Raw genomic sequence first — 13,487 nt, forward strand, 5'->3', positions numbered from 1 at the left:
TTTAATTTCAAGATCTAATGGTCGTTATTACATTTGTTTTCGGTAATTTTGCATTAAGTATTATATTCTATTTTAGAAATTTACTTATTTTTTGTTTAAATAATGAAATAGAAAATAGTCCTTTATTTTATTTAGATACAACATCTATTACCTATTTATTCTAAGATCTAACGGTCGTCCGGGCCAAAATTTGGATAAAATCTATAATTACCCTTACCATATATAATTTCATTCATAATTGAGTATGAATTATTCATAAGGGGTTTCTAAACTTGTAATGTTGAACCACAGAACTACTACAAATCGTCAAAGTTAACAACAGTGCAAAATTTGTATTTTGTAGTGCTCTCAATTACTAGTTGTAGGGCTGTAAACGAACCGAACTCGGACGAACTCGAACGAACATTTTACGAACACGAACAAAAATATTATGAACCGAACAATGTTCGTTAATATTGTCGAACGTATTTCTCTGTCCGAACTCGAGTTCGGTTAATTTCGAACTGAACACGAGTTGTTCGCGAACTAACCGAACTGAACTCGAACCCGAACCGAGTTCGGTCAGCTCGTTAAATTATTAATATATGTAAAATTTTTGGGCCTCAGATTAGTGTAAGCCCAATTCAATTCAAACAAGTAAGTTGGTAAACTAAAATAAAAACGTTTCTGGCCCATCAAAATTAATAAATAAATCAAGTTTATTATTATACAATCAAAAACTCAAGATATACATACAATTACAAATACAATCGACCTCGACCTCGACGAGACGACGACTGCTGTCAGTCTACAATTGAATTGAATCCGTCTCTGAAGACAAATTGACAAGGGTGTTTGTACAATCAATTCATAATCCTCAGAGCAACTTCAAGCTTCTTCCTTAATCAGGTACGATTAGGGTTTCACATAAAAGAAATTTGGTATGATCCAATTGATACACTTGAAGGCTACTTGTTGTTTATCAGTTTATCGATTATTTTTTTGTCTCGGTCCATTTGGTATGTTTCACATAAACGAATCTTTGAATCTTGTCTACATATTTACACCTAATTTCGATTTTGGGGAACTTTTTATATATATACTGTTTATATATGTGCAACAGTTGTAGTACTTAGTTCAGTAGTGCAAAAGTTTTGGGTGTTTTTTAGGTCTGTGTTAAGATGATTTCAAGATTATATACACATACAACATACATATAAACATGAACCCTCAAATGTGCATTGAAGTTAAATGTTTGCTTTAAAAATCTCATCTTTTTAAAAATGGCATTTTCAAGAACTAGCCCATCTGTGATATTTCAGCTACTAGTTTTGCTTTTCACATTTTCTTTGACCTTCTGCTTTGTGGACTCAAATGATGGTGAGCTTATATTTATGTTTAAACAGCCTTGTTATATTATTATTCTAATACTTCTACACAAGTTCTTGTTTTTCTATGTCTTGACTTTCTTTCTCCCACTGATTTATGTTTACTGCCTCCCTATACTTTAAGTTGTTAAAATACAGCCCCTCCTTCATGAATTTGTTATTCACTTGAGCTGTACCTAAATATATGTGTTAATATTTGTTTGTTTAACTTTAAATGCAGGCGTAGTAGTTAAATATGTCATCGAGCCCTGCTGTGAAGGCGAAGAAAGGAAAAAGAATGCATCAGATAGAAATCATTCCGGAGAATGCTGAATATCAGGAAAATGAGGATATTGAAAGAAGTCTCGGAGATGAAACTCCTTCGGATGACAGTGGTGAACAAGAAGAGATATCCGTTAGGAAAAGAAAAAGAGGTGATGGAATCTCAATTCCAGATGCATCATCTAAAGACAACTCTGAGCAAACTGAAGCTACTGCCAATCCATATGCTAAAAGACAGAGGAAGAAGAAATCTGCATCCTGGCAGTACTTGGATGAATACACATTAAATGGTGAAAAATGGGCAAGGTGTAAACTTTGTCACAAAGAGATAAAGAGGGACAAGACCAGTTCAACTACGCAACTAAATAGACATGTGGACAAGTGTAAGGTGGCTCATGGACTTGTAAAAAAAACTCAACTTCAATTTCAGAAGAGCGGGAATACATCTGAGGTAACACTTGAAACTTTCAAATACGATCATGCTGAGATGAGAAAAATAGTTGCTGGTGTTGTTTCGCTTTATGGTCTAAAAAAGATAAATCAGGCAAATCAGGTTCGTTTCGCTGGTGTTGTTAGAATTGTTAATTTCTACTTCGGTTCACTTCTAATATTACTGATTTTTTTTTTCAGGAAGCTTTGAAGGACATTGAGATTGATTTGTTTCCTTCGAATGTTACTTCCTAAAAAGTACAAGAGAATCACATTTGTAGAATGGCAGGTAAATATTTCACTCATTAATCATTGTCTTCAGCTCTGTTGTTCTATTGAAGTGAACGTTGGATGATTAGTTAATTCATCTGAGTTATATTAATTTGCTCTTCTGTTGGATGCTAGTTTCCATATCAGGAGATTTTTATTTATGTTTAGTTTAGCTATATTATTTTTTTTCCTTTGTACCTGCTACTTAGATGAAGTTATCACTACTGGAAATGAAGCTGACAAACTTTCCCGTGTATGCTTATCTTCTTGGTCTAATTCAAATACATCCCTGATTATGTAACCAAAACCTTATCCTTGTTGACCTCTCTTTATAATTAACTTTCTTTTTTTGCTAAATGTCTATACCTCGTACTTTTGCCTTTTGTTTTCTTTTATATTACCTCATCAAATTGCATGTTTTCATACTGATGTATAATCTTAGTCATTAATGTCATTGAAATGCCCTAAATCTGGTTAAGTTATTTACTCGAATGCTAATAATATTTTGGGAATCCGTCATCTTTTATACATTTGTGCAGGTTTTCAAATTTTCAAGATTAAAAATGTCCGAGTCTGACTAAATCTAAATGTGCATATTTTGCTTGTATTCATGGACTGGGAGCCTGAGACTGTTCCCTGTGGCTTTACTTTAGTTTACTTTCTAAATTCTAATTTTGCTTAACTAGTTAACTTTGATCAAGAATCAAGACCTTAAGTACTCTGTACTCATTTTGTATTTTGTGTATTTATCATGTACTTATTCCAGTTTCAGTACTTAGGTTTAAATTGTTAAATTAATCCATAATTTCTGAATTATGATTTTTTTTACCTTTTCTCGAACGAACTCGAGCTTAACGAACTCGAGTCGAACTCGAGCGAACTCAAGTTGAACTACGAGTCGAACACGTGTTCGTTCGTTAAGCTTAACGGACAAGAATATCTGTTCAAACTCGAGTTCGTTATACTATCGAACCGAGCTTATCGAACTCGAACTCGAGCGAACTCGAGCGAGCTTAACGAACAGCTCGGTTCGTTTATAGCCCTAACTAGTTGTGGCTTGTAGGTTGTAGTAATATGTTTTCAACATTTAAAGATTTAGATGGAATTATAGAAGATAATGGTGAACTAGATGTTATTTTTTTTTGCAGAAAAAACTTGTTTAGCGGAATATTGCAGCATTAACAAATTTAATATGGGGAGCATTGGGAGTACAAGAACTAATTCACATAACCAAGATTGACCCTGAGTTACAAGATGCCACATGCGATCATAAAAAGTTTTGCCCCTGTAATAACTCTCGACTTAAAAATTATTTTTCTCACTTTTTTGTTAGCAAAATCATCAATCAAGCCTACAAAATTACAATTTGTAAGCATATCTTTCTTTATTGATGTCACAGATAACCCATTCAACCGTTCTTGTAACATACTAGAGCGATGATACTACTTAATCAATTTTGAACTTGGAAAAACTTCATTATGTAGAATCCAATGTAACCGTTCTTTTCGGCACATAATGATAGAGTATGTTTTTATATATATTTTTTAGATGATTATTGTCCTTATATTTATTGTATTTTGTATTGATTTGGATATTTATTTACTAGCTTTTGATGTTTTATTGTACGAAATAAAGAATCCATGACTTGGAAGGATTTGGAACAAAAATACCTATTTTGGAGTTTAAATAGAAGAAAAATCGTATTATTGGGTTACTCGGGCTGCAAATATTGCTCGGGCTGTATCTAGAGAACAAGAATTCCGATTTTGATGATCTTACAGTTCACGTGAAGCTCAAAAAATTCTCTTAAATTAAGCAATAGTCCAACAAGGAGAATCAAATTGAAGCATTCCAGCAAAAGAGGAAAATAGAGAGCTACGAATTTGAATTAGAGAATCATACTCGGTTATGGATACTGTTTTGGTAATGGACTTAGAACATTAAAATACTTTTTATATTAGAATAGGGATCAGACTTTTTTATTAGGGAGATACATATTAGTGTAGAGGAGAATAGCGTAGAATATTTAGGGTTTTGTACCGAGAAATGTGGAAAGAGCCATGGATTTTCATCTAGTGTCATATTAATTATTACAGGTTTTCATATCTAAGTTTCTTCTTTATTGTTGTAAGTTTAATTATTTATCTTTATTGTATTAGTTATTTTAGTTGTTTAATCATTAGTGAGTAATATTTTCTAAGGCATATAAGGGGAAGCCATGTGTGTACTATAATCTTAGCATGTTCTTCACAATAGTTTGATTGATTAAGTCTAATTCTTGTTGATTATGTTATATGTTTAATTTATATATTCGGATGATATCATGAGTTAATTCTATCCAAATAGAAGTATGATCGAGAGTTATACTACTAGAGGCACCCATTCGATTAGCAGAACTGAATTTGAGTGTGAGAAGATCATTGGATTTCTGAGAGTGTTAATACTCGAGAGAGATTAACATTGCTTTAATTGTCTGGTTGATTGAATTACTAACAGTTATTAATATGTAAGCATGTTTCGAGAGTGTTAATACTTGAGAGAGATTTACATACTCTAGTTACATGACCGCTTTAATAATTTTAGCTTAGAAACCAAATATTGTGTAACCATTGTGGACCTGATTGTCCTAGGTTTTAAATTCCTTGTTCAGAATTTAATAGTTTAGTATTAATTTAGTTTTAATTCTTAGCTAGTAAAATATCCTTCACACTATCATTTTTCTCTTTAAATAATTTACAATAATTGGATTTAAATTGATAGTTTCTCCTTGTGGATTCAGCCCATAGTTGATAGTTTCTGCTAACAGACACCGTGCACTTGCGTTATATATAAAATAACACATCATATAGCCAATTAATCATAATATCAGAAAACTAAACAAGTAATATGTCTGCAAGCTAGAGTCACTAGTTCATCCAGACCTATAAATTATATAAGTTAAACATTTAGGCATCATTATAGAAAAAAGAAGAACACACTTTGTGTTGCTTGAGTGACAGAAGGATGTAGGGACTCAATGCATAGACTAGAAAATTGAAATGTGTTTATTTCAGTGTGTGCCTTTTCTCGTCCTTCAAGTATATATTTTTGTTATTAACCCTATTTATGTGAGAAGTACACGCCCAGCACAATCCTATATTATAATACCTGAGTCTACCCATGCATACACTTAATGTGCGATTAACCAATCAGAAAACTATGAATTATTTTACGACCAATTATAGTCCATTTATAAATTTTAGACCAATAATATTATATTATACAATTTCCTTATTTATCATTCGAACTCAACTCTATTAACTATGGTTAGTCCGCATATTCACTCTCCAGCTCACCCATGAACTCTACTACTCTTTGACTTAAATTTCCAATTCAACTTTAATTTCTATGTAGTATTAATAATTTAATATACATATATCTCCGCTTATCCCTATAATAATTTTGCTATTTAAGTCATTCCCTTCGATAAAAGTGCATCTTTATTTCAATTAAAGTGCATTAATTAGTGTAATCTATTATGTATTTATTTTACTACTTACCCAATTAGAAACTTTTAAATTATTTTAGACCAATTAACCAATAATTATAATTTTAAAATTGATTTTAAATAAATTTAAACTAATTATTTAAATTAGTGTAATTTATTGCGAATTTAAATTTTAAATTATTTAATTCAATTAGTGTACGATGCGTAGTAAACCAATAAGAAAATTTTAAATTATTTTAGACCAATAAGAACTCCTAAATTTTAAATCAATCATATTATATTAAATTTTTCCTTATTTATCATTATCTTCCAATTATACTAACCATAGTTAGTTAATAGATCAAATTTATATATAGTAGTTATTGAATTTAACATATTTATATATTAAGTTAATCGAGTTTTGATTGATTTTATTTCGGCTATATCTTCAGTTCTATAAATCATATTTTGAGGAATTTATAGTAATGAGAAACTCATGAAACAATTTTAATTTATGGATAGTTTGAAAAGTATTAACCAACTAAAGTTAGTCAAAAACTGAAGTAAAAATACAGTTACGAATTTTACATTAAGTTTTCAATTACATTTAGGATAACTACTATATTTTATTTACATCATGAAATTCTGATATTTATATACTTATTTTATATTGAACATATGCTCATCTATTTCATTCAAAATCTAACGGTTCTTTAGAATAGTTTAAGAAATTAAAAAATAAATATATTTAGCAGAAAAAACCAGGTTTTGTTTAATTTTATTATCGCTCTATCCTAAATTCTAAAATCAGATTTTGACAAATTTACAGTGTACAAGAAACTCATAAAATTTATTTTTAATTTAGAGATGATATATATTAACTTTTTTATTAAATCAATAAGATTTTCTTATTTAACATTCTTATTTTGTTGTACTAACCACAGTTAGTTAATAATAATAATTAATTGTTTAAGATATTCACATATTACATATTTTTGTGTTAAAAAAATACAAATATTCCTTAATTAAAATCTTTACGAGTATACAAATATTTTCTCTCATACTGTAATTAGTCAGGTTTCGTTTAATTTTATTTTGGCTATATTATGAGTTCTATAAATTAGATTTTGACGAATTTACACCCCAAATGAACCTCAAAGAATATTATTTATTTAAGGGACAGTTTAAAAAATATTATACACACTACAAGGAAAACAAGCTTCAACAACGGTTTATGTCCGTTGTCTGATACCCTATTTTTCCGTTGACTATTGAGCCGCCGTCTGTTAGTTGGATCAGACAACGGCTAAAAACCATTGTCTGAGATTATACAGACAATGATTATGGATTAAGGCCATTGTATTACATCCAGAAAAGACAACGTTTTTTGCTTGTTTTCGTCGTAACAAGCGACATTACTCAAGGGTTCTCACAAACTCAGAAAACCGTTGTGTAAGGTATAACATTAAAACCAATCCTACAACACTTATTGTTGTATAAACGTTGTTGTGTATTCACATAGACAACAAAAATGAAATTGAGCTCGTAGAACTCTTGTAATAAATTTCTACACACAACAGTTTTGGATTTTAATGTATGGCATGATCAGATACATACAACTGTTTATTTGTCCAAACATATTGCATGAATACCTTTGATACAATATCTTAATATTATATAGACAATGGTTTACTAGTGTTGTGAGAGTTAATTTTGCACCAAAGTTTTATGTTCGAAAGCATTGTTTTAGTATTAAAGACATGATATTTTAATGAAGCTTGGCTGTTAAAAGTGTTGTCTTACTCAAAATATAACAAGTAATCAAATGAAGGTAACTTTACAAATCTGAACAAATACAATAGCCAATTGAACAAAGAAGGAAAGAAAAGAGACCAGCGTATATGTATAAAAATTACTACACATCATCTTGAATAAATATAATTTCAGCTTTGGAAGAAGCTCTTCAAAATCGCAGCAATTCTATTACCACGTTCAATTTTCCGTAGGAAACATATATCCTAGGTAAAACGCTCATCACCCAAGCACTGGAGAATTTTTAAGCAAAAATTTGAGGAATTCCATCTCATGTGGCACACCAGATAAATTATCTTGTTCATCGGGAAAGAATTTCATGTTGGGAAGTAGTGCTTTTACCAGATTTTTCTAAACCTGACATTCGAGATGAATTTGAAATTTTTTAATACTTTTTTCATGTGACTAAAATAAGTATATCTTCACATCCGTACGGTTGGATCGTCAAAAAAATCATTTAAAAAATTTATCTTGTTCATCGGGAACGAATCCCGTGTTGGGAAGTAGTGCTTTTACCAGATTTTTCTAATCTTGACATTCGAGATGAATTTGAAATTTTTTAATACTTTTTTCATGTGACTAAAATAAGTATTTCTTAACATCCGTACGGTTGGATCATCTAAAAAATAATTTTAAAAAATTATCTCTTTTATCGGGTATGGAAAAAAATCTAGTACGAGGCAACATCCAACGGTTTTCTATGAAAAAGTCTTGTCTGAAATAAATAGTGACAACAGTTTTTTTGAAAAAAAACCGTTGTTTTAGATGATCAACTTTTTTAAATCCTACGGCTGATATTAAATCTACTTTTAATCAACGGCTCTAATTACACCAACTCAACAATCCAAGTGAATGTTTTTTTACCAATCACATGGTGCCACCTCATCACAAGCAATGCTTCAGAAATTTCAAGAATCAGACTTACAGACAACGGTTTTCTATGAAAAAAGGTTGTCTTAGATGAACATTGACAACATTTATTTGAACAAAAGCTGTTGTGTAAGCGTAGCAGCGTTTTTTAATCTAATGGCTGATATTAAATATACTTTCAATCAACTGCTCTTATTACACCAACTCAGCAATCCAAGTGAATGTTTTTTCACCAATCACATGGTGCCACCTCATCTCCTCTTAATGAACGTCTCTCATTATACCAGCTCACCAATACAAGTGACAATGGTTTTATGAGCAAAATGCTTGTGTGATGTCGTGACATACAACAGAATAAAAATACTTGTATGTCAAGTGATATTTAGACAACACAATGGAAGTACGTTGTTTGATTCCAGCTTAACTAATCCATTGAGAAAACACTTGTCTCATTCCAACAACGGTGTTTCACAACGTTGTCTCCATTACTTTCAGACAATGCAAAATTAAACTGTTGTACAAACTACCTCATTTGCACAACATATCTTTAGAAAGGCTTGTCTGTGTCGATTACCTAGACAATAGTTTTTAAAGCATTGTAGGAAAGATGAAATCTTTTTATTTAAACAACACCTTATCTCATAAAACGGTTGTCTGATACGATATGCTAGACAACAGTTTTAAACCTATTGTAGTAAAGGGATTCACACAACACCCGTTTTCTGGTTTTTAAAAAACTGTTGTGTAAAATTTCTGGGCAACACTTTTTTGGTCAAGCGTTGTCTGATGGGTGTTGTCTGATGGCATTTTTCTTGTAGTGACAACTCAAATTATCAAGATGCGGAAGTTAAAAGAATGTTACGAATTTTGCATAAATTATTTGTTTAGATATGGGATACCTACTTATTTATTGTTTTAATCATGAAAATTTTAGTATTCTTCTATTTTTAATCAAACAAATATCATTTATTTATTTTAAGATCTAACGGTCCTTTGAAATAGTTTTTTTATAAAAGACAAACACATCCTATATTATAATACCCGAGTCTACGATTAATAATACTAATTCCCAAGAGACAGTGACCAGCTACAAACTAACATTAATATAGAGGTAAATAACTAAACGACTATTGAACTTCTTAGTAGTAGCCCATGCAACCATCAGAGCATTTCTTGAGCTAGAGCCTCCTCATCTGCCAACACCAACAAGCCTTCAATTTCCTCCTCAACTACACCCCCATAGCCACCTCCATAGCCTGCTCCATTTACTAGAATTTCTTCAACCTGCCCATTTGCCTTATTCACCATATTGGCCATTATATCAAGTTCATGAACTGGCATAAAAGGCTCCCCTATAGGTCCAAGACCCATATCGCTGCATCATAATTCAAACACCCTCTCCACATGCCCTTCCAAAATCACCATCATATTGAAATGCTCAGCACCATACCGTGCTAAAAATAATGCTAGGTTATTCGCATTTGCCTCAATAGGCCTGACATTGATCCGAAAGTTATGATGTGCATGTTGTTTTGGTAGAAAATAGTGGGTTTTAATTCTAAGAAAAAAATTATTGATTAACAATATGGTGCAAATATAAAAGAGCAAAGACACGAGAATTGTTGATGCGGAAAATCTCCGTTAAAAAGTAAAAACCGTGGGTGGGACTTTCCCCAACCAAATGTAGAGCTTTTACTATGTAATAACTATGAGTACAAGAATGTTTTTTCTATCTTATTCAGAATGGACTCTATGTCTTATATCCATCAGCTAACTTGTATTTATAATACATATCCACAACTAAAATCCCTATTTTTACTCTATGCTCCACATTCAAACTCCAACTGCATGCTCTCCTACTTCTTCGGGTTAGGCTCCTTCTTCAAGTGTGTTTGTTGTTTGACCCTTTCTTAATCCTTATCCTCATCTCTGCTGTGTTGACTACTTTCCAGCTTGTTCTTGTCTAAATCTTCTCATCTTGCCTAGATGTCGTCACGTCTTTACGTCTTAGATAGTTGTCGTCAAGACTTCTAGTTGTCATCATGTCTACAAAATTCTGGTCATAACAATTGCCCCAATTAAAATGATAAGAGTATACTTAGCATTTTAATTCATCTGTAGCGTGTAGAACTAGACTTCAATGATGAAACGATAAGACACACCCCTTCTAATACTCTACTTCTAGATTCATGTTCCTCGTAATCCGGTCCATTAATACTTATCTTCCCAGATCCATACTTAACCCTTCGCTCAACCCTCTTTCGTTATTTATTCATGCCCAAAAAGAAACCGAAACAAGCTTCTCTCAAAACCATGGCCAATTCAAGTGAAAAAAGCGAATGGGCTCCTACCAACATACTCGACCCTCGAGATAATGGTAAACAAAACTGGAAAGACGATCGAATTGCTGAAGCCATGACCTTGTTCAAGGACAAGTTTAACTTGGTGCTTCCTTCTTCCGACGAGCTTGCTGACTGGTATCGAGATGGATGGATTTATTTCTATTTCTATCCTTTTAGCATCGGGCTTATGCTACCGTATTCAGATTTGATTAAGGGTGTCATCACGGCTTTGCATGTTTCACCTGGGCAATTGATGCCATCTAATTGGAGAACCCTAGCCTGTCTTGATGCAATTGAGACAAAACACAAGTTGGGCATTAATGTGGATGTGGTAAAATACTCCTATTCCCTCAAGAAATTCAGTAATTGTCGTTTTAGTCTTGTTAATAAGGACAAGAACAACCCCCTGATACTGAACAACGAGACGGTGAACGACCGTGGATGGAAAGGTGAATATTTCTATGCGGAGAAGTCGACTCTGGGGGATGATGTTGACAATTTGTTGGAGAAGTGGAACGTGGATGGTAACTTCTCTATTTATTGCATTTTTTGTATTTAATTTGTTGACCGTATTCTATATGTCATATATTTTTTTTAAAGTAAGCACTGTCACGATGCACTTCCCTTATATGTTTCTCTTCATCCATGTTTTAGGCATTAAATTCGAGGCTAAAGAAGACGATGTAGGGGCCAGGAAAATTACGGAAAAAATCATGTCTCTCCATGTAGCCGATAGAGTATGGCCGAATTGCCTTAATCGTTCAATCAGGAATGCTTCAGCAATTGACACGAGTGAACTCACTGCTTCAATGAAGAAAACTGCTTCTAAAGGAGATGTTGTTCCCCCATCGGCTACGACTGCAGCAAAGGGTGCTTCTTCTAGAACCTGAAGTAAGTTTATCGCTCATAAGCCTTCTTTTTCCATTCAAAGTATTTCCTCAGAATCTAGAGAAAGTCCCAAACCTTTGAATGATATTGAGATGAGCTCTGGACGCAAATATGCTAGAGGTATTGGTCGCATGCTTTACAACTTGATATGTCTTCTTTTATTGAGTAGTTCTGTGCTGATTCTTTTATGTTCAATTGATCAGTTCTTCCTTATTGTAGAGTTTAAGCCTCCAATAATCAAGCCATTGTTAATATCTAGTAAAGATTTGTTTAAAAGAGCTCGTGAGGATAAGTCCACAAAAACCGAACACTCGAAAGCCCCTATGATAGTTAGTCCTACTGCTAGCCCTTTGACCAAAAAGATCAGGACAGAACCTTCCAGTGTGTCTACATTTGGTGATGTTAACTACTCCATGCCCTTGGTAGCCCATTATTATAGTCAGGAAGCCAAGCCTTCTTCGTTTGCAAACTTATTAGGAGATATATTATTGCCCAGTCCATGGAAGGGCAGAGTTCCAAGCCGTTGGAGAGCATTCTAGATGACACGAAGGGACATATTTTTCACGTAAGCTACAGTTTAAATAGTCTTCATAATTGTTTGTGTCGTGCTATGTTTGTGACTTGTTTTCTTTGTAATCTTGTAGGCTTTTCAAAATGCATTGGTTGCATATGAGGTGTATACTGCTGAGGCCAAGAGGTTTAAGGCACTCGAGGAGGAGCATAAGGAGTGTCCTACTAAATTGAAGGCTGTTATGGATCGGGCCTCTGAGAACATGAAGACTGCTACTGTTATTCAAGAGGAGTTTGACGAGTTTGCTAAAAAAGTTTAATCGCTAAAAACTGAAATGAAGGAAGAAGCGGACAAAGATGTCACTCAACATGTCATGAAGACTCGAGTTGAAATGATGCTTGAGTATAGAAGAGGGGAATGGCAGAATTGGGATATCGACGAGACTGTCAAAATTTATAATGACATGTATCCTGATGATGCTTTTCCTGTCCCCGCACCTGATGAGGTCGTCGTCGAAGAAGGAGGCGACAAGTCTGCAAAGGACTTGGACGTCACTGGAAAATAGCTTCTTACCTTTTAATTTGCTTAGTTGTTTGAATCTTGTAATCTCAAGACTATTTTTGTTGGCTAAACTCCTGTTTCGTCTCATGGAGACGGGGAGTGTTAATGTGTTTTGGACATCATTATCATCGTGATTTAATTTAAACTCGTAGTTTGAATTTTTCGTATAAGTTTTGTTTGCATCATTCGTCAATAATTATTACTGAATCACTTTGTTGGTCATAGATGATTAATTATGAGTGATTATTAAGAGGCCTTTCCCTCTAGAAATAATTAAGTAAGATTCTCATGTTGACAGGTGTTGTGGATTTTATGTCCCTTTCCCGTCTTGTCAGTTATATTTTCTTGTAATCGTGAAAGATGGTATTTGTTCACGTCGTGATGTTAATGGGTGATCAGCCCTTTGTAGTAATAGAGTTGAGAAACTAAGCCTCTCGTCTATTATAATTTCTTGTCATTTGTGTCAAGCATTTTGTTGTTAAGCTAATAGTGTAGTTCTAACAATAATAGTAAGATATTTATGTGGAAGTAAATGTATGTAAAAAAATGCACAGGCTTAAGATTTGATACCACATGTAACTTTTATTCGTACTCAAAAAGGATGCAGATAAGTGGCGAATTGAACACAAACATTCTTTACTGCTAATGGACGCTTACTGACTAGGAATAAAACAAATGTCCTATCGACTTATTCAAAGCAAACCTAAAAA

General features: G+C 32.9%; 2 protein-coding genes across 12 annotated transcripts; both read left to right on the plus strand.

The window, feature by feature from the left end:
• Nucleotides 1-712: 712 nt before the first annotated feature.
• On the plus strand, nt 713-4,432 carry LOC141688830 (uncharacterized). 10 transcript variants are annotated; one of them, XM_074492945.1, is made up of 4 exons: nt 713-888; nt 1,588-2,181; nt 2,259-2,346; nt 3,963-4,432. In XM_074492945.1, exons 2-3 carry the CDS (start codon nt 1,603-1,605, stop codon nt 2,310-2,312), a joined length of 633 nt encoding a protein of 210 aa, XP_074349046.1. In that variant the 5' UTR covers nt 713-888; nt 1,588-1,602; the 3' UTR covers nt 2,313-2,346; nt 3,963-4,432. The 10 variants fall into 10 exon arrangements, 6 of the variants coding, with proteins under 6 accessions (XP_074349046.1, XP_074349049.1, XP_074349045.1 ...); XM_074492948.1 differs by having other exon boundaries at nt 1,588-2,079; XM_074492944.1 differs by lacking the exon at nt 3,963-4,432 and adding an exon at nt 3,476-3,648.
• A 5,055-nt stretch (nt 4,433-9,487) lies between these two features.
• Nucleotides 9,488-12,838, plus strand: LOC141693384 (uncharacterized). Of its 2 annotated transcripts, none has more exons than XR_012563104.1 (3): nt 9,488-11,341; nt 11,472-12,270; nt 12,350-12,838. XR_012563104.1 is itself a non-coding variant. In XM_074498480.1 (3 exons), exons 1-2 carry the CDS (start codon nt 10,750-10,752, stop codon nt 11,705-11,707), a joined length of 828 nt encoding a protein of 275 aa, XP_074354581.1. In that variant the 5' UTR covers nt 9,488-10,749; the 3' UTR covers nt 11,708; nt 12,350-12,838. The 2 variants fall into 2 exon arrangements, 1 of the variants encoding a protein (XP_074354581.1); XM_074498480.1 differs by having other exon boundaries at nt 11,472-11,708.
• Nucleotides 12,839-13,487: the final 649 nt, after the last annotated feature.

This window comes from Apium graveolens, chromosome 10 (genome assembly GCF_009905375.1).
Source record: "Apium graveolens cultivar Ventura chromosome 10, ASM990537v1, whole genome shotgun sequence".
Classification (NCBI taxonomy): Eukaryota; Viridiplantae; Streptophyta; class Magnoliopsida; order Apiales; family Apiaceae; genus Apium; species Apium graveolens.

Bases quoted from the DNA above. Each gene is read 5' to 3' on its own strand.
- LOC141688830 (XM_074492945.1), top strand. From the start codon at position 1,603: ATGTCATCGAGCCCTGCTGTGAAGGCGAAGAAAGGAAAAAGAATGCAT. The intron at 2,182-2,258 runs GTTCGTTTCGCT...TTTTTTTTTCAG, and splicing joins AGATAAATCAGGCAAATCAG to GAAGCTTTGAAGGACATTGA.
- LOC141693384 (XM_074498480.1), top strand. From the start codon at position 10,750: ATGCCCAAAAAGAAACCGAAACAAGCTTCTCTCAAAACCATGGCCAAT. The intron at 11,342-11,471 runs GTAACTTCTCTA...TCCATGTTTTAG, and splicing joins GGAGAAGTGGAACGTGGATG to GCATTAAATTCGAGGCTAAA.